Source organism: Carettochelys insculpta, chromosome 3 (assembly GCF_033958435.1).
Source record: "Carettochelys insculpta isolate YL-2023 chromosome 3, ASM3395843v1, whole genome shotgun sequence".
Lineage (NCBI taxonomy): Eukaryota > Metazoa > Chordata > Testudines > Carettochelyidae > Carettochelys > Carettochelys insculpta.
Genome location: NC_134139.1, coordinates 141,919,613 through 141,945,066, shown reverse-complemented (window position 1 = coordinate 141,945,066; position 25,454 = coordinate 141,919,613). Strand labels below are relative to the sequence as shown.

Sequence of the window (25,454 nt, the reverse complement as noted above, 5' to 3'; positions counted from 1 at the left end):
AGAAATGTTTGAAAAAACCCAATATTCTATCAATTGTAAACCCCCCCTGAATTTAGGTTTAAGATTACCTAGAACTTTTCAGGTATCTACTATATGCATCTTCTCATCCATCTGCTTCATGCTAAGTTTTCAAACCAGCATCAAGCAAGCTACACTTACCATATAGACAGCTCTGTAGTGGTGGTATGCTAGAGGTGGAGAGACTGGGGATTGACCTAAGCATAGCTGCAGCTGTGTGACAGCATGTTATTTACATAAACTACCCTCCTCCATGCTGCCGGATCAGAGTACGCTGAACTTCTACTAACTAGTACACTTATTGATACTATTCACTCAGCAGACACCCCTCACCAACTATCAGTTTAGGAGGACCACTTCTCTGAAAAGCAATGCAGGAGACCAAAATATAGTAAGACACTGGTATTAGCTGAAGTTTCACTCTGATGCAGCAGTGCTCTTCCCTATACCCAAAGCAGTGGAGAAGGCTTAAGAAGCAGGTTGCACACAGAGGCGTCAGTGATAGCAATTCAGATTTCCTGCTTTGGATTTTGAAAGGATCTGAGTATTTGTCCCTGTTAACACAAGAAGGAAATGGGCCAAAGTATAACGGAGGCTCTAAATGGGTTAAGCTTCCTCGTCTGTTATACCTGTCTTCCAACCACGAGGAGTAATTTGTAATCTGACTTTCTGCAGACTGCACAAAAGCAGAACTATATGCAGCAGTGGTGCCATCACTGCTCCAGGAAGCGAGGGTTCGTGAGGGACAGAAAAGAGAAAGGCTTTCCAAAAATGGAGGTTGTAAAGATCAGTGAGAGCCATTTTGTCAAACTGGAAGCAACAACCCCCCATCGGAAGCATTGAGTCTTTAACCATTGCAGTTCAACTTTAGATACAAAACAAGACAAAAACTTTTTTCCCCAACACAGTAGTGGGGGAGAGATGTCATGCATGATCTAACATGCATATAAACACATCTGGCTACTGCAGCTTAATCAAAAACTGTTCAAAACATCGTATTTCCATAGGTAAAATGGTATGGGTCTGTCTTAAGATTTCTTTGAAATCACTGAAATCTCGGAGTGAAAAAACAGATGCTTGAGTAAATTAGTAAATGATGTTACAGTCAGTATTATAAAAAAAGGCTTCCACCTGAAGCAGCTTGTCAAAATTTAACAGAGGAATGATCTCATAACCTCTGCAGAATTAGTATTTCATCTATTTCCCTCTCCTACATTAAACTCTCACCTACTTCAGTGGCTAGTAGTTTTCAGTTAAATATGGATATTTATTCACACAGAGCAAAAGTGCCACCTGCATATTAAAAACAAAGAGAGTAGAAGTAAATGTTTTATTCTTCCAACTAAATTCCAGTACTACAAGGGCAGTAAAACAATGATACACTGAAAAATTGCAGCAATAAACATTTGTTAAAGACTGATAGAATAAATAAAAACTACAAAATGAGAAATTATATAAACCCATTCTTAACCCCCAAAAAAGTTATGGAATACAGAAATGCCCTCCTTCACTATTTCACAGGCAGTACTGTGGGCTATTTGCTTAAAATTGTCCTGGGATTACATTCTAATTTAACTGTGATTACAGTTTTGTTGTAGTGCACAGTTATGAAAACCACACTAACTTCAGTCAGAAGTATCATTCTACATTTTTATTTACACAACCAGTGAAGGGCAAGTTCTAGAACACCAGCTTTAATCCTTTACTTTTTCAAACTTATTAACATAAGAAGCCAAATTGTAATGATACAGCAAAATGAGGCCACTGGTATTATTACAGGTAGCAAAGGTCCACATCCAGGTGGTACTGACATCAGGGAGCACTCCAAAACCAGTTGCTGCATAAGAGTGGTTGCCACTGACAAAAGCTTGAAATAACCTGTGTTCACGGGGAGGTGAGGGTTGGGGAAGGGGGAAAATATGGCATTGCTGCAAGTCTTTACCAGGATAGCTTGCAACAATTGGGGTGTATAGGGCAGCCCACATATGCAGAAAACATGATTCATGAAACATCTGAAAAGAAGAGAGGAAAAGGTTAAGGACAGAATAACTGAATCCAAATTTAATATAAAATTAGTCAAGACAAAAATAATTTTCAAACCTAAATCCCCAATGGTTTACAGGCAGCAAGGTTATTTGATGCACATATCATGCGTATTATAGAGCACATTTTCATTTCACCTTAAGTGCTCCACAGCATCACGAACTTATGCTTATGCCATTTTAACTACTGAACACAAGAGACATGATGCTTCTATTGGGTGTTAAAAAAAAAAAAAAAAAAAAGCTGAAATACTCACAACTAGCAGGCTGTTCTCCATATCGTCGCATGATCTGATCATGCGTGAACTTCACAAATGCGTCGTATTGTTCTGCAAACATTAACATTAGATGTGAGTGTACTAAATTTTACATAGCATGAAAAAAATCATGGCTTTATAGCTTGTGTGGCATAAAAAATATCAAATGTTGACAAATCTGTAGGGGGTCATGTATGGATTTATGACCATCTCATGTCCAAACTCCAAAAAAATCCACTCCCTTTTAAGCTACGTTGGCAACCAACTGGATTTTGCTTTACAAGAGAACTACAGCACAGAATAAGGCAAAGGCCTATTCTGCACTTATATAACACACAAGTTCTTATATTATCCCTCAAGGTAACAGATACAGATACACAATGGAGGCCCAAAGAGGTTAATGCAGCAAAGTCAGTTTGTGGCAGGGCTGGAAACAAACCAGCTCCCGCCCTCTTGTCACAAAATATGTTCATAAAAAGGCAGAAGAGGGATTTATTACACACAAGAAATTATGTCACTGATCGCCGGAATGTTAAACAAGCAGGTAACTACATGATAAAATGCTAAGTGAAAAATGTTTGCTTTATTTCAACAGCAAAAATAGCCACAACAGGGAACAGGTGACTGAGTTTAGTAAAACAACTAGCAAGTGAGGCCCTCAAAACAAATATGAAGATTAAGATTGTGCTACAAATATGCAGTTCACTTTGAACTCAATTACTACTTTACAGAAGGAATTTATATACATTACATACATAACACTTTTTTCATATCCTCCAGGTTTTAATAGTGCACCAATCAACATGGTATACATTTACAGAATTAGGATACTGAAGAGGAATACCTAACAGATGCAGTTCCTCTTTTTAATTCTTCCACCCTTGGGGAAAAACCATATAAAGTGCTCTGAACTGTTCTTAGAAGAGGCAAGGTTAAAGAAAGCAATCTTCAACCGAAAACGTGGTACTCATTCTTAGTTTCCAAAGAGTTCCAATTTGAGGTCTCCCTGCTGAAAGTACCATCTCCCTCCAAGGATGAAAAAAGTAAACAGTGAATTGAATGCAAGACGCCTCCAAAATATGTACAGCCTTGATGATCTGTGGGCCTTCAACCTTTGACTGGAATGGTCCAATACCATAGCAGCCAGTTCCTTAAAAGGTCTTTCCCCCTCCTGTCTAGCATAACCTCTGACTTGGTGGAATTAAAATTCAGCCAACTCTTCCTCAGCCGTATGAGGATGCTAGCCAAAATACTGGGTGTAACACAAGTATGTTTACACTGCAGTTAGATACCTGTCTCTGGTCCATGCCAGTTGACTCAGGTTCACAGAGTTCAGACTAAGTGTTTAACTGCAGTATAGACATTTGGACTGCTTAGAATCCTCCCACTTTCAAGGTTTTATGATCCAGCCTCAGCATCTACACCATAACTAAACAATCTCTTATAATCCAAAGTTGAAATGGCTGGCCTGGTTCAGCTGTGGGGTTTTAGCTACATCATGGGCATACACAGTGATAGCAGATCGAAGGATCAGTTGCCTAGAAACAGTGCCAAAGAATAGTAGCAACTCAATTTTAGAATGCTTAAAGAAGCAATGCATTAAAAACTAGTCACCTTGTAAATTCTCTTTATGAATTTAAATTCAGCTCAATATAGCACTAGCTTACATACTATTATCTAGTATGCTCAAAGTGCAGGTCTACAAATGAAGTAGAAATCTGTTTATCCTTCCCACTCAACTGTGTGTCACAAAAGAAGGACAAATCCACAATTGGCTGTTTGAATGAGTTTTAATGAGGTCTTGTAGCACAACATTAAACCTCTGGGTTTTCCCAGACTGTCTTAAAAGTAGGTAATCAGCACAATTAGGACAGAATGGCTGCATCTACACAGGCCCCCCACATCCGAAAGGGGCATGGTAATGAGCAGAGCGGAAGATGCAAGTGAGGCACAGAAGGACCCGTTTCCTCCCAAAGCAGCCCTATCTACACAGCAACTTTGCTTCCAGAAGGGGATTTTCTGAAAGCGAGATCTCCTGGGGAATATGCTAATAAGGTGCAAGATTTTTTAATCCGCACCTTGTTTGCATCTTCTGCTTTGCTCATTACCATGCCCCTTCCGGAAGGGGGGTGCAGGCAGTGTAGATGTGGCCAATAAGAACTAATAGGGTGCTGCATAATACAGCAGGTACTAGTAGCATGTTCCAATATCCTGTGACTGACCCTAACCCATCTTCTCAGACCTGCAAAAGCTTTTATAAAGGGAACTTCAGAGTAACTTGCACGGAGAACACAAGAAGAATAGTGTTTTAGCCAGAACCCTTCTGGTATTAGGCTCTCCAATGACTCTAAGCCCCAGGGAACAATAATTAAGGTTCCAGGTGAGACGCCGTACATGTTGGAGATAGGGAAGAACCAAGGAACTCCCCTGAATCAGATTCATCATTTGGAAGGTTCCACTGTTTGTCAGACATAATAGAAGACGGGAAAAAGGAGTCCTCTGGTAAACAAAAATAAAAAAATTCCCACAGAAGCAAGAACAAACTCTGGACTTTGAAAAGTACCAATTGGAGAACGAGTCATCTTAGGGGGAGGAGGGCATATAGTTAAGAACATTTTCAGGTCTAGATATCTAATTTATTCTTTCATACAGACTAGCCATCACCTTGGAAAGGATGTGTATTAGACTGGATAAAACCACTGTGGTGGTAAAACATAACTGGTCTCCTGCCAAGGGACTCGCTTTGGATTTTAATTTGGCACTCCTGCCTCAAAGGTTACCTTATGTTACAGAACATATAAGTGCTCCATATATGGATGAGGTAATAATCATGCTACAGTATTTTTAACAGCTGTTTTGGGTAACCTCTGCCCTAAGAGCACACTAATCACATAGGCTCTCCTCCCCCAAAAGATCAGTCTCCATTGAAACTGAGGGAGTGTCTACTAGAGATTTTTCCAGGAAGTACTTGTCATACAGACAGCCTCCCTGGATTGGAAACATGTAGTTATCCAGAAGATGAATGTGTAAGCAGATCTGGTCTTCAACTGAGCTCTTATCGTACCATAGTGCACAGAACACATAAGGAGGAATGCACCTGATGATCTTGAGGGAAGGACTAATATTATACAACAGGTACTAATGACAGTGGGAAGCCACACAGGTATTTAGGTATACTTAGGCTGCTTAGAAGTGTGTATGATAAAAAAATTACTAGTTACCTCTGTATTTTTATGCTGTTTTAAGCTTAAGGACATTCTGGTCTAACACAGACCTGCGTGGCACCCATCCACAAGTACAGTCAAAGCTCCTTGCCATCACTAATTGAAACACATATCAGTAACCCAGCAATCCAGTATGAAGTGCATGGAATGAATGCAACTGACCACAATGAAGAGAGGTTCAGGTGCAGAGGAAACAGGCAGGCCACTACGTAAAGAGGAAAGCAACTATGCCACATCAGTAGTAGACAAACACTGCTGGTTTCTGGGATCAACAGGGGCTGGTAAACAGGAAACTTCAAGTGCTGAAGATATCTGCCCCATGTACTGTTTTCTCCCCATCTAATATGAAACTCCTATAGACAAATAAAAGGCACTTCCCCAAGGAAAAATATTCCTTGTAAATGGCTCTTAGAAAGCTGAACAGGAAGCCATTTTCTCTAGGGAAACAGAAAACGGGGAAATGATTGGCTCAAATATGCCATCAAGAGAAAGGTCTATTTAAAATAAGTTATGTTTCCACCAACTGATGGTGCAGAAAATACCCATGAGTTCAAATGTACATCTAAAGCACCACAGAAGATGGATCAGATAGTGTACAACAGACAACATGTTATAACCTTTGCTACGTCCAGAGATGGAAACTTAAAATTTTCAACTAAGGCATCTCATTTCTTTTCCAGTATAAGATTAATCACACTTTGGACATAACATTAAGTTACAGAAATTACTGCAGTTGCCAACATATTAATTCATATTTCATGTTACATTTAACTGAAACACACCTGCAAGTTTTGTGGTCAAAATTTCTTCATACTCTTCACGGATTTTTTCTTCACGTTCTTTCAGCAAACGTTCACAGATCATTCCAACTTGTCTGAGAGTAAACAGGGGCTGTTCTTTTTTCAACGGTGATGCTGCTGCAGATGAAGTACCTGTGATTAAATATTTACCCAAAAGTAATTCAGAATCTTCACTTACTATCTTCCAACTTTCTACATCATCTCTAACATTAAACATGTTCTCCAAACAAAACATCTGGCAAAAACCTTGCTTTAATTTTGGCTGCTTCCAAATGTTATTGATGCTGTAAATATTTGATACTGTCACTTAAAAAGGAAGTAATCTAAAACTAGGCTCTCAGCTAATGAAAGCCCCAAAAATTGTTACATAGCACTAACTACATGCAAAAATGTCTATTACAGCAAGGAAAAGACATCTTGTACTGTACCCATTAATTATGAGTCAAATCACATCAGGTTTTAAAAGAATCAGTTGATCTTTCTGTTAAGGTGTCTGTTGCTCTGTGGTCTAATAAGTTTGTTTGTAGGATGATTTGCTGGACTGAGCTAATGAAAGTTTCACAGAGCTTTTTAATTCTTCTAAACAAAACCTGGAATTGGCCAAGCTGTTAATGCTTGCAATGAATCCAACTACACCAACAATAAGGATATGCCTTGAGCAAGAGACTCTTCTCAGGGAATCAGAGAACTTGAGAAAAGTTATCTACCCACATGCAGTCAAATTATATATCACAATTGCAGAGAGTTGTGCTACATACCTGGCAAAGCTGGTCCACTAAGGAGAAATGCATGTGGCTGTGCATCAGTAGAACAACATGGATCTGTCTGCTGGAAGCTATTTTCTAAGTGTCTCCTCTTCTGCATGCGTTTGTACTCCTGTTTTATGTTGTACAGAATTTGTTCTAAAAGGTAAAACAAAAGTTAAACTAATAATTACTGTTTTACAGCATCCTTTAAACACATTTCAATTTCGGATATCAAGCATCTAGGATAATTAACTGATAGAAATAATAGTTCCTAAACTATTTTAAGGGGTTATTATTTTAGCAATTAGAGTCATGCAATATGCAAATATAAAGAACGTGACATTTAAAGTTCACTCCACAACATCCATGTTAAAAGATGATACAGGTAACAAAAGTTAACAATAGTCTGAGGTACAAGACCAGCATCAAAAGCCCTGCTGGGGGTGAATAATTAGTGACAATTTGAAGGTTATGACCCATCATGGTTAGAAGTAAACAGATACCCCTGGAAACCTTGAAGTTTCATCTTCTGAGTCCTAACAGCACTCTCCACCTTTTCTCCAGACACATCTGATTTAAATATAGTTCTTCTGATTACTAAACTGTCTGACCCCACCCTTTAAAGCTCATCCTAAGAGGTGATATCTACACACATCCATAATTAGAAAAGAAATCAATGACATAAGAAGAGACTCCAAGCTTCCAGATAATGCCCATGACATGTTGAAACATGAAGGAAGAAAACAAGAGCATAATCAGAATAATATAATTCTACAGTGAGACTATCTTGTTGACCTGCCAGGATGACAAACGGTGTGGTAAATCTATATAAAATTTTTCAGGATCAGCCACTTTCTAAAACCATGGTCCAAACAAGTAATATTTTATGGATCAATTTTTGCTCTCTTTCAAAGGATGACAACAACATGGAGACTCTTCTAAACTTATGAATATGCAAGTAACATACATATTGAAATTTCACAATTTTACCACATGAATATTTTATGTAAACAAAACCCTCCGAGTTACATGGGCATTGTGTTCTTGCAACCCCAGTGTAACTTGAATTTTTGCACAAGTCAAGGGGATGAGGGAACCAGGCTGCCCCCTGGTTCCCAGCATCCTGCCACTCTGGAAGCTGGGAAATGGGCTGGTCAGTTTCCTGGCTCCCAGAGTGGCAGGATGCTGGGAAGCAGGGGGCAGCCTGATTCCCATCTCCCCACTGCTTGGGGGACCCAGGAAACTGACCAGCCAACCAGGGCTGGTCAGTTTCCTGGCTACTTCTCTCTGCCTTCCTCCAGTGGAGTAGCTGTCATTCTGACAGCCGTGCCACTGGAGGAAGGCAGGGAAAAGGTTTTTAGCTTGCCTAGATGCCAACAGCTGCGAGCAGCAGCAAGGCACACTAAAAGACCCTTCCCTGTCTTCTTCCAGCTGTGCATCTGTCAGCCTAATAAACCATGTGGTTGGAGGAAAGCGGGGGAGGCTTTTAAGCTTGCCTAGCTGCTGGCAGGTGCAGGTCAGGCTGACAGCCGCACAGCTGGGAGAAGACAGGGGGAGGAGGCTTTTAGAATGCCTAGATTTAACACAACTCAAGCAGGAGAGGGAACCAGGCTGCCCTCCGGTTCTGATATTCTGCCACTCTGGGAGCTGGGAAACAGACCAGCCCAACAGGGCTAAAAGCCTTCACCCCAGCCCTGCAGCTGTCAGGCTGACAGCCACACCACTGGGGGAAGGGGCCACAGAGCAGCTTCAAGCAGTGCTTAACTTGCATTAGAGCAAGTTACACACAACTTGAAGTCACTTATTTTGAGGCTTTCCTATATTTTTAAAAAGTAAATTTAAAGTGACATTAACTTAATAAACCATTACCCCAAAATACTGCTTTACAATAAAATACAAATTCTCATGTTTTGTAAATTTGTGTTATTTCAAAACCTAGCATCTAACAATTTCTAGAAGCAAGTTCAAAGCGTAACCTAAACATGACTTGACTTCCCTCCCCTCCCCACATACACACACGTCATTCCTATGTTGTTCTCTCTACAATTGAAAAGCAGTCATGTAGCACTTTAAAGACTAATGAAATAATTTATTAGGTCATGAGCTTTTGTGGAGCACACCCACTTTTTCAGATCTGGAAATAGTGCTGAAAGTGAACTGGCAGGAAGCATATATAAACAGAGAGAAAGAAAACAAAACAAAAACAAAAATGAAAACTGACAAATCAACCCTAACACTAGCTAACTGATTTGTCAGTTTTCATTTTTCTTTCTTCTTCCCCCGCTATCTGTTAAATTCTCTTTGTGCCAGTTTACTTTCAGCAGAATTTCCAGAATTGAAGAGGTGGGTCTGTTCCATGAAAGCTCATCACCTAATAAATTATTTTGTTAGTCTTTAAAGTGCTACATGACTGTTGGTTTGTTCTGTGAAAACACAGACTAACAGGGCTACCTCTCTGTGACTATTCTCTACAATTGAGCGGTTCTCTAGCAACTTTCATAGCTTTTATTCCCATGAGCAACATCACCTGAACTAGACAACATAATACAGAACTATATACCCTGCCTTGCCTTCCATTTTCATAGGACACATCAAAAAACTTCAAAGGCAATTAAAAACAAATTCTTCTGGCTTTGTTCTTTAAAGGCCCCCAGATATTTGCAGACACCCCTCTCCCACAAGCATTTTTTGGATTTCTGTATGTCCAACCGTAGTCTGAAAAATCCACTGCTCACAGCCAACGTGACACTTCCTCGGATAATCATTAGTTTCTACAGAATTTAGACTTTCATTTTACAAAATTAAGTTTCTAAGTCCTCAGGGCAAAGGTAGCTTTTCAAATGCCAACTAGACAAAAAGCAGTGGAACAGTCTCCCTGACTCTGCAGACTTCAGTCAGTATATCACTGATGCTCATTTGTATTTTGAGGAAATGCAACAAGGTTCTGCTATCTGGAATCCTGAGCACTAACACCAGGTCTAAGCATCACGTAATTGATTACTTCAGCACTACTATCAAATAGGAAAACTGGGATCTGGAGACTTCAGTGACTTGCCTTAAAAAAAAAAACACGCCACACACACACACCCCCCATGTGGCAGAGCCAGTAGTATAAAACACATGGCAACCCAGATCTAGAGGTTTAACAACAGAACTGTCCTTCCTCTAATATTTCTCTCTGAAATGGCAGATATCTCCTAGCCACAGGTTAAAAGACAGGACACCTGGGCAGGGACTGTGTCAGAACTCTTGTACATTCAGTAAGGGAGCATCTTACTGGGATCAAAACCCATTTATGAACTATAACTCTCAGCCCAGAATATTAAAAAACTGGAGTGAAACCACGAAGTATAATGTAAGTAAGGGACATAGTAAGTTAAGCTTTCTAATGTATTTGTCAGCCTGTAAGCCTTGCTGGCCACCATCGAGCTGAGGACACATTTCCTGATGCTAAGTTACATTCACAATATGATTTTCTATACAAGCAAGTGCTGCAGTTGCTTACAGAGATATTATGTGAAACAGGGGACAACCGCCTGTACTGAAGTGTGTTCCACACTATGAAAGATATGTATTGTAGTTCTCAACTGTCACAGGGCTTGTCTACATGGACAGCGATAAACTGAAATGAACCAAACCTGAACTAGCCTGCGGCCCACATATACCCACTTCTAAAAGGATTAGACCAAAGCACATTAACTAGTGCATCAGTAAAACCCACAGAGGCATTTAAACCACAACAAACTATTGCAAGATACATTCCCACCCCAGTTTACCACAGTCTAGGGCTGTGTCTACACTTGTATTCCTCTTTTGAAAGAGGTATGCAAATGAGGAAAATACAAATGAAGTGAAGATTTGCATATCTGGCACATTTGCATATTCATATTTCAAAACGGCTACTTTCAAAAGAAAAGCAGTGTAGACACTGCTCTTTCAGAGTAAAGCCCATCTTCGAAACAATCCTTTCCATAAAAAAAGGGAAGAAGGATTCTTTCGAGGGTGGGGTTTACTCTAGAAAGAGCAGTGTTTACAATGCTTTTCTTCTTTCAAAAGCAACTATTTTGAAATATGCAAATGAGGTACCAGATATGCAAATCTGCACCTCATTTGCATACCTCTTTCAAAAGAGGAATGCAAATGTAGACACAGCCTAGGTGTTTATGTAGACAAGCTCCCTAAAGCTTAAGTGCATGGCATCACATCTGTGTTGCATTCCAGCTAGTCCAAGTGAGGTCAATTTTTTAAGATCTGGGTTCACCACCCACACAGATATCAATTAAAACTTCAAACATGACAAAACCACAAAAGAAGTCCTTCTGCAGTTCTAAAAACAAATATGAGGTGTACTCAAACCCTCATCTGCAACTGGGAGAGTAACAAGGGGAATTCCCTTGGTTTACTAAAAAGAGAATTTCTGAAGCCATCCCAACCAAACCTACTGAAGCTTCTGTCCACCACTAGAGAAACTAACAAAAACACCCACAGGCTTTTACCAGTAACCTGCTGAAAGAAAGGGAACAAAAACCTTCCACTCATACTCAAGGTACTGGACACAAACCTAAAAGCAGATACATAATTATTAGGTTTAAAAATCTGAACTATTCCAGGTACTTAAATAGCCTTACACGCCACATCACACACTGCGCATGCATACAATGATCAAAAGTAATACATTTTTCCTCTGATGTGAAGGATCCAAGGAACTCAAGATACTGTCATTTCTCATAATTAACTAAAACACTTTTTCTTTTTGTCATGCAGGAGTTACATACAACTCTGGGAAGACAGAGGGTGGAAAGCAGGGTGGACTGATTTAAATCAAAGCAATATAAATCAATTATTTTAATCATTATCTAAATCAGAAGCAGGGAAACCCTGATTTAAATCACTGGTTAGAGTCTTGTTTTGCATCTGTACTTTTTAATTTTCCTAACAAAAGATTCCTTCTCATTGGTTGGTAGCCATTAAAATATGTTATTAAAATACAACTAAATTGAACCTCTGCACTAAATTTGCTAAACTCTGCTGCTAACCAAGATGATAGCTTTCTTATACATATTTAACCAATCATGTAGCTTAACTCACATTTTATTCAGATTCTTAACTTTTAAAATGTTCATGTTAGAAAACAGAGAAGGTTGCATATCATTAATTTTTACTTTTGTAAAACTGTAAGCTCCAATTGTAAGGGGATTTCCAAGGCTGGCATCAGACTGGCTGGGGACCCAGAAATAAGATCCCTCCAAACCAGGGGTGCACAAAGCATGGGGGGGGAGGGGACTGACATTTCATAAGGTGGGGTGCAGCATGATCAGCTGCTGGGTCTCAGACCCATCCATCTCATTAGAAACGTTGAAATATGTTACTGTTTTTATACACGTGCAGTCACATTTATATACCTATTAAAGTTTTTATAGTCTACATTTTAATTTTCTTACAGGTGCTGAAAGGGTTTTTTCATATGAACATAACCAAAATTTCCAACAGTTTGAATTACACTAAACAGGTCGGGGGAGTAAAAAGTTTGCTCACTCATGCACTAAACTGTGCAGGGGCTCAGAGTTGCCACACAGTTGTGTTTGTTGGCTCCAGCATGCAGATCCATGTCAAGCTCTCCCCTGGTTGTGGCAACTCCATGCTATGCACAACCCTGAGCTGCTACTTCTGGGGAATGGGTCTCTCTTCCCTGACCCCCATCCAGCATAGTCCAGACCTGCCATGGTGTGTTGGGGGGTCAGGGGGGCAGACACCCTTTCCCTCCCCATGCCTGCTGGAGCTGTGATGGCCATGGAGAGCTGCCTCTGACCTGGCCCCAAGCTGAAATGAGAGAGGGATGGTACTAGTCCTCTCCCCCGGGACAGCCTGTATACTAAACCTCTCATCCCCAGCCCCACCCCAGAGCCCACATTCCTCTGCCCCCTGCTGTGCCCCCAACCATTGGCCACACCATCCTGGGGCAGAATGAGTTATGTCATGTCGTACATCACCTCCATACTGGTTCATATAACAGGTCTTCCTGCACAAGGCCATCAAACAGAGGAACAATGACCTAGAGCCCAGACCCAAGCCACGGTCTGGGCCTGAAGCCCAAGACCACTTGCCTAGGTCAAGACTTCAGCGGTGGAACTCAGCTTACAGGCCCCCTGCCCAGAACGGCAGGTTCAGGCTTCGGTCTGCCCCTTGAGGTTGTGTAGTAATTTTTGTTGTCAAAAAGAGAGTTAAAGAGTGCAGAGAGATTTTTGACCACTCCTGGGCTATGAGACACAAAATTACTCAATCTAGCCTGGTGACCAGACGAGTCATGCAAGAAAAAGGAACCTGAAGTCTGGTCTCTTACAGACCCATGGTCAAAACATTCCCCTGGAATACAGGATGTAAAGGGGGCACCACCACTTCCTCCTCCATTAGTTTTGTGATTTCTTAGTTCCTTTGCTTTACATGAAAAGCACTTTAAAATGCCCAAAGCAAACACAACCCTTTTGTTCAAAGCTTTGTTTTAGGGCTTTTTTGGTTTTGGTAAAGACAAGAAAAAAAATTCTCATGTCTATCGAAAAGGGGTTTTTTTGTTTTTGTTTTTTTTTGTGCATGTGGTTTTTTTTTTTGGTTTTTGTTTTTTTAAAAAGATTTCAGTTGGACAAGCAAACTGTGAAATTGATTATCTGTATAATTGGGCGAGGTGGTGTTTAATGCACAACTAATATGTCCTAATCTGCTATAGGCCAAAAACAAAGTAAAGATTAAACTGGTGATCACATAAGGAGGCTCATGACATGAATAGTCCAATTAACTTCCAAGTCATGAGAATCACAGGGGCCTTGTGCTTATAATTTAGCATGCATTTGCTGTGTCAAGCACTAGTTTTTAATTCAAAACTTCTTGATCATACAAAAGCTTTGTCACTTCAAAACTAAACTGCTTCCATGTTAACCATGAAAAGTTATTTGAACTTCCAATGTGACCTTTTTATACATAGGCCAAAATTTCAAAAACATGAACCTGAAGTCACTCTTATATTTAAGCATTTATATGGATGGTATTTTTTGACTTCAGAGTATAACTAACATCCAACTGACCCTCTCTGATGCAGGAGCATTAGTGTGGTCAAAAACATATCAGGATTTCCTGATTTGTAAGTACAACACATAGAAAGGTGGTGTTAGTTGCAAATATAGCAAGGACTATTTGCTTTAACAGTTCTGCATTTGAATTTGCTGTTCTCACAAAGCCATTGGCTTGTATTTTAGGACTGATGAGCATTTTATATGTGAAATGTCTACGGCAAGGAGAAAAAATGTAAAACCTAGAATTCTAACAACTAACTAAAGACAGTACAAATAAGCTACTGTAAGTCTATAAAATGGGAAGAAAGTGAAGAATGAACAATATTTATATTTTAAAAAATCTACGTAAAGGTGGTTTTAAAATCAATCATGTTATTTATCTACCCAGATATATTTTATCTGACATCTGGGATCAAGCTTGGGCTATGAAAAATTTTCAAATATCCATTACAAGGTTCACAAGCTACATATAGAGTACATAACCAACACTGTCCCAGATTTGTGAGAGTTTTTAAGCACTGCAGAATAACTGATCTTGGGTACACCAGCTATCCAGTGTAGAGTCAGAATAAATGGTGGTAGAGCAGTCTACAAGCTGGCTACGCCCAACTAAAATTCGCCCTTTTTCCTGGTAAAGACAAAGCCAGAGAAATGGCAACAGTTGCATAGGCAAAAATGTAATTGTTTTTACCTGCCTTCATTGCAATCTGGCAGTTGAAAGAAGCAATTTAATATGATCATACAGCTTGGCAGACCACTGAGTGCTCTGCAGACCAGTTTGAGAACCACTGGTTTACACCGAGATCTGAACTAAGTGCTGATAAGCATATTCAAATTTCACAAACATTTTGAAATAAATTTGCGGTTTTATAGGTCAAAACATTAAAATGATACTTACAAAATGTATATCTTTTGTACCCAAAGAAAAAGCAAGTAACAAGCAAGAACACAGAGTAAGCCTTTGCACTACATATACCAGTCGATGCACCAGTTTAGAAATCAAGAAGCAGATTGGGATAAATGATGGTCAGGAGAGTTTCTCCTTCTAAGTGACTGAAGACAGGTTAGATAGAGAGCTACCATTTCTGAGGAGTGAAGGTTATTCATCTTTTAATTCCTGTACAAAGTCTACATTCATACAAAAAAAAATACTGCACTTAAAAGCAGACAAAAACATACTACTTTCCTCACCCCTAGAAAGTTAATTCTTTATTAAAGCTATCTCCATTTTCTTGCCTATCAACAAGAAAATTAACAGCTTCCATTAAGTTGAGTGGGTTGATAGACAAAAGTGAAGCTTAAGCAACATTTTATGCTCTCCCAATTCCACTCTCCTGCCCCTCCTACCTATACTAATTAGCCAGTTTTCCAGTTGTTTATGCTCCAGATTACTAGTTAATTCACCACATTACTGAACTAAGCAATTAGGCACTTCCAAGATTCATCCCCATGAACCATTCCCAAACAACAGGGGATCATTCAGACTTCCCTTAATGCACAATTAAGGGTACTCAAAAGTTTTTTAATTTAGGGGTTTTGTCAGTCACTCACCCTACCCTGGCCAATAATTATCTAGTCATTAACTGCAGTTCTTTTTTACCCAAAAAGGCAAAAACATTTTGAGGAGGAGGGAACATTTCACTATGAAGTCTAAAGTTACTGTCAGGTTTTCCCCCCTTTTTTGGCCTGCTTTTTATATTAGCAATCTCAGAAATCTTGGTTCCTATGCTTTCCTCATTTAGCTGAAGGACACTTTGGCAAAATGAATAGGATGATTATTCAGTAGTGGCAAATTTCCCAGCCCTCAAATGGAACCTGAAGCTCAGGTTCCAGTTTGTGATGTCACCTTCCAATTTATTCCTTATAACCAAACCAAAGAATCCTTCAGAACTAGATTTGGCAAAGTGGTCCAATAATGTAATTGACCACTCATCATTTGACCATGGTCAGATATCCCATCCAGAATACTCTAAGCTGGAGCACCTACCTTTTTGATTGCATCACACCGCTCCCCCCATTAGCAAGCCTAACTAAATATCCTGACCACTCACTTTACTGCATGCTAATGCCACATGTTCTGAAAGAGTGAATCAACTAAAACCTAAAGTGAACCAATCACGAAGTTTTTAATTGAAAACTATTTGCGACACGTAGGAATGCTGCTTGGTCTGCCGATAATGAGTATCCAAGCCATAATCTCTACTGTGGATGTGCTGCCCTATGATGCTATTCTTCATTGGTCACATTAAAGATAGATACTTTTTTCATAAGATGCCAAATTAAAAGAACTATCAATTTTTTTCAGTACAAGAAGTACCAGGAGCCATTTTTCAGAACCCTTTAATACAACTATCACTTTCATAACTACCCTGAGTAATCCTTGTCTTAGGTGATGGACACCTATTAAATGTCTCAAAGATCTTCAAATATGCAAAATGACATGAGGTGCTGTTTTAAAGGGCCTATCAAAAATCTAAAAGTTTTACTCTTTCGTTATGGTTCTAATAAATTAGTGCTTTCAAATATCTGACATTTGGCCAAACATTTTCGCACAAAAGGCTCACCCACATTCAGAACCTAACCAATCCTCCGATTTTTACAAAGAAGAAAAGTAGAAAAACAGCCAAGAAGTCATCAGCTCCTTTTTAAATGAATGTTTGTACAGTTCAGTAATTCCTAGTTACCATGATCTCACTCAGGCTGCAACTATGCTAGGAAGGTCCTTTCAGAAAAATCAAGCTCTCTTCTTTCAAACTCCTTTAGGAAGAAAGTCATACTTCTTCCTGGGACACACTTCCAGTCCCAACTGAGGAAGAGCACCTTTTTCTGAAAGATTTTTAGGGTGGGGGGAGTGTGTGTAGATGCTCAGGGGGCCCTTTGTTCAAAAGGCTGGTCCTCCTGTTGCTGAATTTTTCAATCCCTGGCCCATTCTTTCCTAAGATCTACTTTTTGTGTGGATGACTCTTTTGAAAGAAGTTCTTTCAGAAGATATCTTCCAGAAGGACTTCTTTCAACAGATCGCTGTAGTGTAGCCTCATTTACAGCTTTTTCACTAGCCAATGTCTGTCCGTCTTGCCTTTGATTCAGTGCCACCATACCTATTCTTCCATGAGCTGTTATCCTATTTAACCATCAAGGAAGGTGTCTTGGTAGAACAATGAGATAATCATTTCAGGCCCTACTACTCTTCATTGAGTAACATCTACACTCCAGAATCTGCCAACCTAACAGATACCATTAGAAAAAGCTAATGAAGACATGTATTTTTAGAGGGGGCCAGTCATCCAGAACTCTCTTGGTCTGATCATGCTGTTACTTCAATGTATTTTCCCCCCAAACCAAAAAGGGTCTGTTCATTTTTGCCGTAGACTTCTGACTATGCAAATGTTTGTCTTAAAGCGTTCCAGTACTGCATAAGCCAGATTGCAGCTATCTGCATTTTATTGTTTGACAGTCAAAGCCATCACCCACATTTACAAGACCACCACCAGCAGAATCTCTCAAGAGACCAGCAGTGCACAGCTGTCAACCTCATGAGAGCCAATTATCAAGGACCACAAATTATTGAAGGTATGATGATGTGGCTCCTTCTGCTTCATGCTTGGCATTCTCATTAGCCTTACTGTGTTTTGCAATAATGTAACATTTTTGAAAATGCCAGATCCTTGGGTCAGGGATCTACGGAATGAAAATTAATATAATAGCGTGCAATATGCCAGACAACCAGCAATTCTGCATTCTTCTACAATCAACGTACTTTTATCATTCAAACTGAGAATTAAAAATGCAGGATAAATTCAGCATGGTTACATCTGAAGATCAGCCTACTATTCACTACACACACCTTTTATCAACTCAAAATCACCTCTCAAAATGAGGCAAACTCATTTAACAAATTCACATAGAGCCATATATTTTAATTCAGGGAACAGTGCTATGATTCTAGGACATGCTGAAAACCCAGGTGTGTTGCTGTAATAGGATGACAAACTACCCTGCTAATGAGTGCACTCAATTTTTTTTTATTTAAATTCAGCTTACTGCTAGCAACAACATGGCATATGTCCCTTTAAGGCTTTCAAGACATGCTAGTCTTGGTGCTCAAATCTGTAGTTGGCCACTGCCTGCTAGACATCAGTCAGAAGGAGCAGGTATCCTGACCAGGCAACTCCCAGGTCAAAGCAGAAAGATAGCTTAAGGATAGGTTCAACACAAGTTATTTCTCTCTAAATATGCCAATTTCCTTTTCTTGTATAATTTTAAGATTGATTATAACTGACTTTAAATATTACAGCAGATTTTGAAGTGAAAGATCAAAGAACACATTGAATGGCAAAGTCCTCAACTAACACCTGTTTGTGAATGAAGTGTCAATGCTACTTCTATAACAGCAACGAAGGGTCCTGTGGCACCTCATAGACTAACAGAAAAGTTTTGCTCAAAACTTTTCTGTTAGTCTATAAGGTGCCACAGGACCCTTCGTTGCTGTTACAGATCCAGACTAACACGGCTAACCCTCCGATACAATGCTACTTCTAAGGATGGTCATTTAAGCCAATTTTCCTTCTCCATTTTTGCCACAATTGCTGGCAACGTTTACATGAAAACAGAACTCTGCATTTCTTAAGAATTCATCTGTCCTTGATTATTTTTCCACTTTTTCAATACCTTTAAAAGGGCAGAGGAGATAAAAGAAGGTCAAATTGCATTTTTGAATAATTTAGTAGTCATGAAGAACACTTACAGCATATCAGGCACTATACAATGGTTTTCAAACTCAACCAATGCGCCTCAATCCTGACCCAAAGTTAAAGATCCTTTTCTTAAAAACATGCTCAATTACTGGCCTCTCCACCAAGACTGCCAGTAAAGATGCACTTCAAGACTGCAGTTTGTATCCATTGAAAATGTGAACTTCTCATGGTCTGTAGAAATTGAACCATCAATTAAAAACAAGCAGTCCTGTGGCACCTTAAAGGCTTACAAAATTTATTAAATAATGAGCTTTTTGTGGGTAAAACCCACTTCTTAAATAAATGTGTTAATCCTTAAGGTGCCACAGGACTGACTTTTCGGGCGGGGGGGGGGGGGGGAGGATGAAGCTATAGATTAACACATATCCCTCTGAGACTAGCTTAATTAGTTTCATTAACTCCTAATCTCTGTTGGGATTTGAACCAGTGACATCTGAAATGAAAGGCCTTGTACTTCATTCGCTCACATAAAATTTGTAGTTTGTGACATCAATAAATTGCTGGTAAAAATGTTCACAAGAATGATTATTTCAGCTAGAAAACAAATTGCAAATATATGAACTCAAACATCTTGTTCATGCATTTTAACAGAGATTTCTCAGACTATTTCTAAACACATTTTGCATTATTTTGTAAGGTATTAACTGTTATTCAACCTCTGAGACCAAGCCATTTTCACTGAAGAACACACCTGACATACACCTAAAGATAAACACTGACATTCCAAGTAGGTAAAATACATCATTCCTCCCCACCACCTTCCATCACCTAAATTTATCATCTCTAAAAAAAAAAAAAAAAAAAAAAGAGCTGACAGTAGCTTTAATGGGGGAATGTACAGCAAGCTGCCACAACACACTCGTTTAAGTCTTGTCCAGGTCACTCATGAACATGAACCTGGTGGGCTCAGTCTCTGCGCATGCAAAATACAAAACCATCGAAAAACAACTTTGGTACCTATGACTGCCTCTTTGAGAAACCTGGCCTCAGTCTATTAAAGGGCATTCAAGACACGACCATTTATATTTTACTTTCAGAATAACTGAAACCATCCACACACAACATTTCGGTTAATAAGGCCCACCCTCTAACCTGTTCTTGAGGTACCACAATAAAGCATTTATTATTCTAACCCAGGTCGCATAGCGAAGTCCTCCAGATACAAGTAAATCCCTCTGATTTTTTTTTGTTCAATCCTAGCCCTCCAAAGAATTTAAACATAAATTATAATAAAAAAATGTGCTATCCTCCTACTTTCTTTCTATATGCGCACACAAAATTACCTAATCAAACCTCAGCTAAAATATAGGTGAGAAGGAATTTCAGGCAAGTAGGAGTACAAACACTAATCTATTGGGGGGGGGGGGGTGAAGATTTAACGTTAAGATAGTGTCACTCTTTCTCTACCAGAATTGAAGCAGTATTTTCCGCAGGCTGCAAGTAGTGGACATAAACTAACCTGGACTTAAAAGTTCAAGATCACTCCTTTCAGATGCAAACCACTTAACTGTGTGGAATGGAAGAATGAGTCAGAATAGACATAACAGTATTAGATACAAAATTTATAGGACATATAGATGAGAAACCAGGAAACAATTCAGCTGCCAAATCCATTGAGAAACTAAAAGCAACTTAACAGCTGTCCAAACAGCCACAAAATATTAAAACACTCCTGTTAGATATAAATTTCATCCTAAGTCATCCCTCTCCCACATAGACATATCATTTATTTGCCTATGAGCATTTTATCCTTAATTTAAGACAGCTGGTGTCTCGTCTGGCTAGCATACAATGTGTGTTCCCACAGACACTATTGCCATTCAAGTTGCATTTTGCTTCCAGATAACACATTTGTTTCTGAAAGATGAATCAAGTGTTACAATAGTGCTGTGCACAACCATAAACTGGAGTTAAACAGCAGCAGGACTAACGGAAAAAGAAAGAACAGTATTTGTTGTATAAAGCTCCATTTTGATTTAAACAGCAGCTTCAGCTTGCTTTATACACACAATTCAGACTTCAAATTACTACAAGTATTTTCATTAAACAAAATTTAAAATAAATTCCAGCTGCAAGTGCTGAAAACCTAAACTCTACAACACTAAAGTATACCTAATTGAGTAAATTTCATCACCCATAAAAAGTGCAAAAACTAAACAAGCAGCAAAAGTTCCAGTTTAAAAAAAAAAATCTATACCTACAGACACCATGGCTCTGTGTGCCTTTAGAAATGATACCTATCACTATCTTTAGTGAAAAGCACAACATTAAGAGAATTTCTATGTTCTCAGTAAACATTACAGAGATATGCAAAGCAAAAGCTCAATTATTACAACATTATAGCAATCTTATGTCAGAGCACACCCATGCGTGAGCACGCATAGCTTCCAATTAAATTAACCAAGGTTGTTGTTCAAGACCATTCAGTAACACATTTTAATTCATTTATACCTTTACCTTTTACCACATTATAATTCACAAAACCACCATAATTACTTTGATAAACCAGTTTCATTTTCAAACTAGATCCAACTGTATCAGAAATCATAACTGTGGAACCTAGTAGTGGAAAACAGTTTAAGGATTACCTGTTATGTTTATTTCTACTGGGAAAGCAAAAAGCAGTCATGATGCAATTACAATTTTTAATTCAATATTTTAAAAATAAAATTCAGGTAGTTATAGGAGATTAGAGATAGTCAAACTGACAACTGCCAACAAAAAAATCTCTTCAATTTTATTTTAAAGATGCAGTTTATAAACTGGTGTATGGATGCAAAGATCCATAAAAGATATTGCGTTGGGCTCAGCTGTACAAATCACTAGGGGCATTTCCCTTCCAGTTACTAGTGCATTCAAATAATCTCTCAACTGAATTTTTAAAATTTGTTCACTTCAGATATATTTACTGAATTATACATTTTCTTGCCATTATAGAAACACCTTTCTTAATGAATTTACCACCTTTTTTCCCCCAAAGGACAGATGAGGTAGGGAACCAAACCAGGCTAACTACATATGTTCAACATTCTCAACCAATAATCTTAAACTCAGACTCTATAGAGATAATTTAGTATTAAAACAGAAAATTACTGTAACTACTTCCCAATGCCTTAAGATTGTATTTATACTCTTCCTCCCCACTTCAGCAAGATGCATTACTATTACAGTGCAGTGGCCTGACCAGATTTTTCTTTAGCTATATTTGCATTAATTATTCATAGCATGGATCCTTCCATTCCCTTAAGAAATTTTCCAACTGAAACCTTAATATTTAAACTAACTCATATTTTAAAGAGATAAGCAAACTCAGCTTGTTCTTGAGGATAACCTACGTTCAGATATTTAAACACCTTACAGTAGTGTCATCTTTAACCAATCTGCTTTGTGGTCCATTCAAGACTCTAAATATTTGTATTTTAAAAAGTCAATTTAAGTTATTGACACTACATTTAAGAAACTCCCCTTTATATACATGTTATATCATGATACCTTAAATCTCAGCTTTTTTCAGTGTTTCACTAAAGCCTTTAGAGCTAGAAGTGTTTGACCAGGACCTGCTGTCGATGGAGTTAAGCAACCTACTGTAAGTCAGAACTATCCTCTTAACAAAGATGTCAAAATACACACTTACTACAAGTTAGCACAGGAAAGCAGGAATTCATTAATTCTTCTAAAATGGCGTGACATTTAGCAAAGGACTCAAGTTGGTGGCAATTTAGGAAAGGTTTTTTCTGCTCACAGAATTTACACCTCAGCAGCACCTCAAAAAAAAAATCAGGACTGGCTGCATGCATGTGTGGCAAATGTCAAGTGCTTTACTGGAAGCCACAGGCTAAGACGACACACAAAAGCCAGTGGATTCTGCATCCCCAGCCAAAATTCACTGCCTGCTAGATTTGGTTGTGAAATTGAGCCAGTTGCTTTCCAAAAGGGGTGGGGGAGAGGGGGGGGGGAGAGAGAGAATACCTCAGTGGTTCCACCATTGGCCTACTAAACCAAGGGTTGCAAGCTCAATCCAAGGGGGCCATTTACGGATCTGGGGCAAACAGATCAAAAACGAGATGGTGCTTGGTCCTGCCAAGAGGGCAGAGGACTGGACTTGATGACGTCTCCCAAGGACCCTTCCAGTTCTGTGACTTGTATATCACCATATTATTATTATTATTTATTATTATTATTATTATTAAACTGGAACAACTGCACAAACATGCCTGGAGCTAAGTCTTAGGGGACACCAGTTGAATCATCTCCTACTTGGGAAGCACATGAAAGGGTTTCGCTCCTCCAACATCTCTGTGATGCCAAAGGAGACTCGCCGCTTTCAGCTCGCCCCGGAAGGCGACTTAAACATTTACAAGCAATCGTCCCCATGGCTTGATTTTTCCAGGAAGCGCTGAAGACCCCATAGCCTGGCATTTCGGGCCCTGCCGCACGCTACGCGACATCTTCCCTTTGTTGGATCCGCTTTCGCTTTTGCCCAAGTGCCGTTTTGTGGGTGATTGATGAGAGGCCGCCGTCCCCCCTTCCCACTCGAGCCAATACCCGAACAGCAAGAGAGGAGGGGCCGCCGTCCGCCTCCCTGAGACACAGCCACTCGCTCCCACTAATGGCTGCAACCCATCGATCGGGGGCCCGAGAGCAGGACCTCGAGCCCGGACACCACTGACGGGTGCGATCGCGCCTCCCCACCCCCCCCACGCCCTTACGTTCATGTTCACCCCCTCCGCCCCCAGGATTTCCGCAACTGGACTCGCCCCTGCGGCTCCCCAGCCGCATCCAGCAGCCCAAGGAAAGCCGCCCGCCCGCCCTCCACCTGAGTCCTTTCCCCTCCCCCAGCCCGGCCCCGACCTGTCGCCCCAGCCTGCACCTCCCCACCCGCCGCCACCCGGCATCGGCCCGCCCCCTCCCCCCGCGCTGCAAACGGCCACTTCTATTGTGTCGCCTCCGAGGCGATGCCCAGCACTGACTGACTCGGCCCAGCCGAGCCGCTGCCAGCCCCGCAGCCCGAGAGAAAATGGCCGGAGGAGCCGCGAGACCCACCCAGGGCCGCCTCCCCCCCGCTCCCCGACCTACCACCCCCCCCCGGCGCCAGGACGCCCCCTCCCCGGCACCCACCTGTGGTGAGGCGGGAGGACACCTCCCCGAAGGGCGAGGGCTCCATGCGCAGGTACTTCTGCGGCGAGGCGGCGGCGAAGGAGGCGGCGGCGGCCGAGGAGGCCGGGGCGGACAATGGCGCACATCGCCTCCGCTTTGGGGAGGCCGGGCTCAGTAGAGGGTCGAAATCCAGAGTCCGTTTCAAGGTGGCGCCGCAAGCCATGGCGGGGGGCGGCGGCGGCGGCGAGCCGGGGCGACGCGGCTCGCAGCGAGGGACGGGGGAGACGGCAGCAGCCGGCCCAGCCTAGGGACGCCTTCCCCACCGTCTGGGGCGGATGGCGGGGGGGGAGCTGCGTCAGGGCCTCCGCCTCCTCCCTATCGCCCTCTCCAGGGAGCGGCTCCGGCCCCCCCGGCGGCTCCTGCGCCGGCGGATTCGCTCTGCGCCCGTCCTGCCCCGGCGAATTCCGCCCTCGGCCGTTCCCGGGACGGCAGCTGTGCCGCTGAGTGCGGAGCGCGGCTCGGCTCGCCGGCCAGGGGCCGCCGATGAAAGGCGATGGCGGCAGCGGCGGCGTTTCCCTCTGTGACTCTCCCACAGCAGCAATATGGCGTCAATAACAACGCCGCCGATTCAAAAACCAGCCCCCTTGACTGCGCCTGCGTAGCAGGGGCGGTGGCTGCCGCAAAGGCTCAGGGGACTTGTGGTTTTCTGCCGGCTTCCCCGCCGCTACGCGACGGCGTGCGGAGGGAGCGGGCAGGAACTCTACTTCCCGCCGTGCAGCGCGCCGGAGCGCTTACTTCCGGGGTAGAATTTAAATCCCACAGCGGCTGCGGTGTGGGACGCAGGTTAAAGGACAAGTGGTTGCGAGCGGTGTCTCTAGGGCCGAAAGCTGGCAAATAACAACCAGGCCGTCACACGGAGCATTAGCACTGAAAGAAATCTAAAACACACTTGCGCCCAGGGAAGTGCGCCTACTGCTCAGGGGGAGGGGAAAGTTCACGGGGCAAGATTTCCTGAAACAAGACAAGATAAGAAATGGGAGGGGGGGAAGGGAAGAGGCCCTCTGAATGTGGCCGGGGGCTGGCAATCTAGGCTGTTACTTTTTCTCAGCAATAATCATAGACTCGTAGAACACTAGAACTGGAAAGGACTTTAAGAGGTCATGGAGTCTAGTTTCCCGCCTCTTGGTAGGACCAAAAACCATCCAGACCATCCCCAATAGCTGTCTGTCTAACCTGCTCTTAAATATCTCCAGCTATGGAGATTCCACAACCTTCCTAGGTAACTCATTCCAGTGTTTAATCACCCTCACAGTTAGGAAGTTTTTCCTAATGTCTAGTCTAAATCTCTTGCTGCAGTTTAAGCCCATTGCTCCTTGTCCTATCCTCAGAGGCCAAGGAGAACAATTTTTCTCCCTCCTCCTTGTAACCCTGGTCATAGTAATTTTATACAGA

General features: G+C 41.2%; 1 protein-coding gene across 1 annotated transcript; it reads right to left on the bottom strand.

The window, feature by feature from the left end:
* Positions 1-1,334: 1,334 nt before the first annotated feature.
* On the bottom strand, positions 1,335-24,634 carry AKIRIN2 (akirin 2). The gene is made up of 5 exons (XM_074990896.1): positions 24,024-24,634; positions 7,100-7,243; positions 6,324-6,473; positions 2,318-2,389; positions 1,335-2,030 (listed from the first exon to the last, which is right to left on the bottom strand). The coding sequence occupies exons 1-5, from the start codon at positions 24,223-24,225 to the stop codon at positions 2,020-2,022; spliced, it is 579 nt and encodes a 192-aa protein (XP_074846997.1). The 5' UTR covers positions 24,226-24,634; the 3' UTR covers positions 1,335-2,019.
* Between the last annotated feature and the right edge of the window lie 820 nt (positions 24,635-25,454).

Coding starts and splice junctions, on each gene's coding strand:
- AKIRIN2 (XM_074990896.1), bottom strand. CDS start 24,225: ATGGCTTGCGGCGCCACCTTGAAACGGACTCTGGATTTCGACCCTCTA. Junction 6,474..7,099: donor TAGTGGACCAGCTTTGCCAG/GTATGTAGCACA, acceptor ATTTAATCACAG/GTACTTCATCTGCAGCAGCA. Junction 2,390..6,323: donor TTTGACCACAAAACTTGCAG/GTGTGTTTCAGT, acceptor TAATGTTTGCAG/AACAATACGACGCATTTGTG.